The sequence below is a fragment of the Poecilia latipinna genome, unplaced genomic scaffold (genome assembly GCF_001443285.1).
Source record: "Poecilia latipinna isolate Pla-1442-1.1 unplaced genomic scaffold, P_latipinna-1.0 Scaffold3373, whole genome shotgun sequence".
Classification (NCBI taxonomy): Eukaryota; Metazoa; Chordata; class Actinopteri; order Cyprinodontiformes; family Poeciliidae; genus Poecilia; species Poecilia latipinna.
The window spans coordinates 29,518-36,213 of record NW_015115989.1 but is presented as its reverse complement, the minus strand read 5'-3'; the positions used below and the strand labels follow the sequence as shown (position 1 = coordinate 36,213).

Below are 6,696 nucleotides of genomic sequence, written 5' to 3'. Positions count from 1 at the left end.
TTTGTTTGTTTGTTTGTTTGTTTTTTGTTTTTTTTGTTTTGTTTTGTTTTGTTTAACTCTTTGCTGGTGTTTTTGGCTACGCTCTCTCAAAAATCACTTTCTTCTTATCAGACTGTCATTTTATGCATTTAGATGCAACTAAAGTTGTGAAACAAATGATGCCTCTGTGCAACAGGCTCTAACAGCAATTAAAGATAGAATTCAAAACAGGTTACTTGTAGTTATGTAAAGACAGAACACTGGTTGATCCCTTGAAATAAATGTCTTTTTTGCACTTGAATAATTCATATCTCTGTTGAAAGTAAATCCCTTTGAAAATGCTTGGTTTGAATGCAAGGGCGTAATGGCATTCACTGCTTTTATTCACATAACACTGAATCATGTCCTAAAGCTATTATAGCTGCAGTTTACACATACAGTTGAAACCAGAGATTTACATTCACTGTGTAAAAAGACTTTTTCTCTCCCTCTTTTTTATATTAAACCTTCTACTTGCAAGACACCTGAATAATAAAAGAGTGATTTTTTTTTAATTCTTTAAATTCTGAGATTTACCTGCTTTTAAACTGTATGATGTTGGTCAAATGTTTGGGTTTCCTTCAGCAATAGTTTGTTGGAATGTTGGTCGATTCCTGACAGACACACCTTTTCAGCTCCGCCCACCAATGTTCTCTGAGGCTGAGGTCACGACCTTGTGATGGACACTCCAAAACATTGACTTTGTTGCCTTCAGCCACCAGACCACATAATAGATCTACAAAACTCAACATTCTTGTCCATGAGTGCATTTCCAAACTGTAATCCACGTCTTTTGGAGATGGCTTCTTCCTCCCTGAGTGACCTTTCAGACCATGTTATGACAGCAGCTTGTTCATGAGGTTTATAGCTGCTGTTTTGGCATTGACTCACACGTTTCAGACCAAAACCTTTTCACATCTGGGACATGTCTGCTTTATGATCTGTATGATAACTGGACATTCTTGCACAAAATTGTTTGAACAAGTGAACTTTGTGGAAAATTGGAGTCAAGAAACTTTTGCCTCAGTTTTCTTCAGCCTTCTTGATACTCTACTTCTTTTGCATTTTTTATGTTGACACACAAGGCAGTGGTGTGTTTGTGGAGTTGCATTGAAACACATCCACAGGTGATCCAACTTGTAACTCAAATGTTTTGTCTCACCTCTTCATCATTATCCCTCATTAGCTAACAAATCCATTGCATTATCTGGATTTTCAAAAGGCACCGTAATCAGATTTTAACTTCATCAGGTATGTTTAGATAAAAGCAAATAGACAAAATGTTCCCTCTGTGTCTTTTTAAAGAAAATAGCAGGTATCTTTCATTTGGAACTGCTTGCACCTTTACTCTGTTTTGCTAAGTCCAATCTTCTGCTCTCTCTTTTTTTCTTATTCACTGCAGGTGACCAAGACCATCTTTGCCATTCTCCTGGCTTTCATCATTACATGGACACCGTATAATGTCATGGTACTGATATCCACCTTCTGTCAGTCCTGTGTCCCTGACACCGTGTGGGCGATTGGCTACTGGCTGTGTTATGTCAACTCCACCATCAACCCAGCTTGTTACGCACTGTGCAATGCCACATTCAAAAAGACTTTCAAAAACCTGCTGCTGTGCCAGTATAAAAATATAGGTACGAGATGAGATGAAAGAAGAAGATAAAGGGTGGGATGGGAGGGGAGGGTTATGGGAGGGGGAGATGTAAATCACGTCAAAGGAGGAACAGAGGAAACACTATAAAGGTGAGTGACAAGAAGACTGGATGAATAGAAGCATAAAAGTGTGAAATTTAACAAGTTCTGGCATATGGCGGGGGATATGCATCTATTTATTCTGCAAGTTAAAGCAAACAGGCGAGAAAGCTCCCCAGCTTCCCTTTACATGGATCCACAGAGTGGAAAAGCTGCTACAGCAGTAAGACAAAGTGAATGTGGGCTGGGAAAGAAGGAACAAGTGTAAAGTGCGGAGACCAAGAATGGAAATGAAAGCTTGTAGAGGTAAAACTAAAACAGAGCAGCGGTAGTGGCGCTGTTCAGATTTGAGTGTTTTCATGTAACACTTTGGATATTCTGTCATTGCCCCCATGATGAATTATTCTCCAGCAAAAATCCCCACAAAGTCATGCGTTCAAGTTCTGATGTAATGTGAACTCTATTATATCAAAGTACTGAGGGCAGTTGTGTGGGTAATTGGCCACTGGCTGAGTTGTGACAGTTCAACTATCGACCCAGACGGGTAAAAGTTGGTGCAGAATCATTAAAAAGTTCTTCTTGATCCTGCAGTTGATCTGAAATCAGCTATTTGTACAGAAAGGAAACAAGAGATGGTTTAAAATAAGGGAAAACAGGTAGCTGTGCTTCCATTGACCATATAATTGCACAAATATGACATTTCAAAAATAAATTTGCTTAATAGAAACATGCCAATTTTAAAAAAAACAAAACAAAAAAACGCATTTGTTTCTTGATTAAAAAAAACATTTTAGCACTAGGATGAGGTGGTTTTTTTGGCAGTATTGAAATTGGTTTATCTTGCAAAACTGCAATGGAATCACTTTTTTTCGTATCACATGTGTCACATGAGCAACAACTGTATGTTGCCACTGGAGCAAACCATGAAGAAGAAGAAGACAGGAAGTAGTTGGAGGATCATGATGCAGCATGTTTTAATGAACAAACTTAATGTGTGATTTTAATTGTGTTTTTTATTTTATGGAAACACTGCAATTGTGCAATTTTCTTTACTTTGACATTAGTGGAATATTTAAATTTATACATTTATAATGGAAACTCAGGAAGAGGCTTCACACTCCAGAAATAAGTTTCAGATTTAACAACTATTGAGACATAACTGAAATATCCATAGTAAGTTTCAATAGAGTCTGGTCGGGTCCTGCTCAGCGATTAACACTAGAAATGTTTTTAGTGAGGGTTTAGAAGCTGAAGCTAAGGTTCTCTATAAGGTTTCTTACTCCTCTCATGAGTAACTCCAAAGATTTTCCATTAAGTAACCCAGACACGTTTTAGCCGTAACATAAAGGAATTTCTCTGGTCTGTTCACGACAAAGTCAGCATAAGCGCCGTGTTCCGTATGTGACCCACTGGACAGATGAGAATGTTAAGAGGAGAAAAGAAAAAGTGTTTCAGGAAGTCTCGGAGTACGCTGGAAATGAGGCCATCAGTGACTGAACCTGGGGCAGAAAAGAAAGGCAGCTCTGCATATCACTGCCTTAGAATCATATTCTACCTGATCATGGTGATAAGTTTGTCACTTGGAAAGAGAGAGGACATTCTGGTGTTTAATATTTCTTTAATTATGGATAATATATTAATTTAAATCCACCTGATTAGCACCAATATGTTAATGATTTCTAAATATCACTCCTGCTAATATTAGTGTTTAGCTGTATTAGCCCCTTTGAGTAAATAAATTTTTAATATTTTTAATACATTTTTAATATTTAGTTTTGAGATTTATTGTAAATATCTCAGTAAATAATTTTTTTTCAATCCTCCAGTTAAAGTAATTGTATTTCTTCTGTCATCAGAAGAACTACAGTGTTTAGAACAGCTTTTTTTAATCCTACCGTATAAGGTTAAGAAGGATTATATTTATAATTCAAACGGCCACAACACATATTAAGTCTTTATATTTGAAGATCTAAAAGTCCCAACTTGTGCAGACATCATTTCTGTAATTATTCCCAGTAGCTAAACATTACATGATAAGAGATAAATAATATGTCTATATCTTTATTTATTTGGCTTTGTGTTGGATGGGCAAACTGTTCAGGATGTAACCTCGCCTCTCTCCAGCTAATCGGGCACAGGCAGTGATAGATGGACAGAGGTTTTTATTTATTCCTTATACACTCCCCTTCTATTGCCACCCTGAGAATCTGCCAAGATTGAAGAAAAGACGCAGAGAAGGCAATAATGTTGTGACAGTGAGCTAACAACGTATTGCTGGTGCTGGTGCTGGTATTGGAGCAAGTGTTGGAGGATTGTACAAGTCTTTATTGGCTGCTGCTGATGGCTAGGACTGCCTCTGGTTTAAAAATCTTTTTCAAAATCTGAATTACAGGTTCAGATAATTTCATACTGCTCACAGATTTGTTAAAACTCCTTTTCTGACTTGCTAAGTCTTAATTCTGTCGTTTTTGGGGGTGTTTTGTACTTTAACTAGACGGATCATACACCACCTGCTACATTAGACAATTTGAGGTTTGTGATATGTTTAGCTGTGTTCACCATTGTGGATTTCCTCTTGTGCTGTGGAAAATCATTTTCGTCTTACACATTGCATTAGTTTTTGCTTTTCCTATCAGATCTTTAAAACCCCTTAACTGCCACCTTCGAAACATTTGCATGTTAGTCAGTGGGTCCATAACAGGGGTGGGCAATCCTGGTCCTGGAGGGCCAGTGTCCTGCAGCTCTTAGACGTCTCCCTGGTTCAACACACTTGAATCCAACAGTGAGTCACCTCCTCAGTGCAGTCAGGTTCTCCAGAGTCCTGCTAACTACATTATTTGACTCAGGTGTGTTGAAGTTGAAACACATCTAAAAGTTGCAGGAGACCGGCCCTCGAAGCCTGGAGTTGCCCACCCCTGGTCCATAAGGACTTCAATGTCCTCATGACAGTTAAAGGGTTAAACTAAGGTAAATATTAGAGTAAAAGGAAATTTGGCTTACTCTGCTTTGTTGGTATTTGTGTTCAACCAAAGTGAAATGTTAGCAAACATCAACTTGTCTGAGGTCAGCCCCATCATCTCAGCTGGACTTAAATTTGGTCTTTGACTAGGCCAATTGAAATCTGTCAGTAGTTTTTCTTCCAGTTTTTGTCTGTTTTAAAGGTAAAATTTCTTTGTAAAGTCTTTTACTTTAAATATTTTTTTAAAAAGCAGCTCTCAAAAATTGCTTTTGTATTTCAAAAACATCAAAACCTATTTGATGGGCTGAGACCTTCAAATGTCAGCAGCAACAAAAAAACTCAACAAAACAGATTCTTCAATTCTTCAATCCTTTTTTATCCTTTTTAGAGGCTATAAGTGGAGTTCTGCTTGAATTCTTCTCCTCTCTACCCTCTCAGACTGGATCATTATTGTGAGATTGAGTTCGGTAGAAGTTCTCTCCACTATAAAGCTTAAAAGCTCAATTGATGAGCTTGACAGTGACGCTGCTCAGGCTTAGCATAATAGCAGATGGCTGCAGATTGCCGTCTGTCTTAGAAACAAAGAAGAATTCTTCTCCCAGGAGAGAAGAGGAAGGAACGGTTCCAGCTGCTACAGATTCATTGATGTATCTCTCTGATGCCACCCTCACAGGGCGAGTGAGTGAGCTTATATAACTTGCCAGTGGGGAAGGCACCAACTTTAAGTAGCAAGGGCGAGGTGGCTGAAGTCACTCTGTTTATTGAAAACAGATCAGGATAAGCAACAAATTTGAGAGGAAGTCAGAGGGGGAGTGATGACTACAGAGGGAGGGAGATTTGCAGGCAGGTGGATTAGAGAAAGTTGCTGCTTCTTAAAATCCTACCAGCTAACAAATCATGACAATTATAGAGCTTCATTACGATATTTTTCAGAATAAGAGGAGAACTGAAGTGAAAGGTGGAAGAAACCCTGAAGGAGTGTGGAAACAGGTTGTTTCTGTTTTGGGTCGAATCCTGAATCCTGTTTCCTCATTTCCTCATCATTCTCAGACCTTAGCCTGATTCTGAGAGGAAACGTCTTTCAACTGCTAATCATACAAAAACACTTTGTAAATATTAAAATTTTAATGAGAAAATTATCACTTTGATGTATTACCTAACGTTATGTTTTTGGCATATTATCTCTGGAACTGACATTTGATCTATTGTCAATTTTGAAAAAAAAATCTTCTTAATTTAAAACATTTACCATTGCAGCAACTAGTGGAATTTGTAGTTCTTACAGAATGTGTATTTTGTAATACATTCTGACCAAGGTGATTTTTTTCACCTCAGTAAGAAAATGTTTGGCTCTAATAATTAAATGTAACAAAAGATCATTAAGACCATAATATGTAATAACTAGCACAAAATGTAATGAAGTCATAAAATGCATTTTGAGTCGTTTTGCCCTGAACAACATAAGTTAGTACCAGCAGCTCTTTCTATGATTCTGAAAAGATAACTACATGAGCAAAAGTTTGGCATTTATTGACAAAACTTTAAATAACATGACTGTTATTAGAAGAATAATGAGTAGGATGAAGATAAACAGTTTATGATTGTTTATTACATAATGTGCCACATTATTACATTATCATTTTTAAATAAGAGCTACCGTTGCATTTTGTAATAATAGTCACAAAATGTAACATTATTACATAATGCAGGAGAAGGTATTGCAAAATATGTTCAAAGATTTTATTACATATTCTGTCGATTATTACATAATGCTGCGCTACACAGTGTTACCAAAGCTGTTTGTTTAACAAATAGTTAAATTGCCAATATGTAATTTTTCTTCAAACTTCAGTCTTCCAATCCAAAAGCTGATACCAAGCAATTATTGATAGCAGAATAAAGTGTTGGAGGATTGTACAAGACTTTTATTGGCCAAATCTTCTGCTGCTCACATGTTCATCACAAATCAGGGTTTAAAAATGGTAAAAGTAATAATCAATCACAAATATCCTCCAGTGTTAGAC

The 6,696-nt window shown here is 37.0% G+C and overlaps 1 protein-coding gene across 1 annotated transcript in view; it reads left to right on the top strand.

The window, feature by feature from the left end:
* The window catches only part of LOC106940820 (muscarinic acetylcholine receptor M4-like), a 10,978-nt gene extending 8,528 nt beyond the window's left edge, over nucleotides 1-2,450 (top strand). The window contains exon 2 of the mRNA XM_015023649.1: nucleotides 1,421-2,450. Within this exon, the coding sequence (XP_014879135.1) occupies nucleotides 1,421-1,666 (246 nt within the window). The 3' untranslated portion in view covers nucleotides 1,667-2,450. The remainder of the gene's footprint in view (nucleotides 1-1,420) is intronic.
* Nucleotides 2,451-6,696: the final 4,246 nt, after the last annotated feature.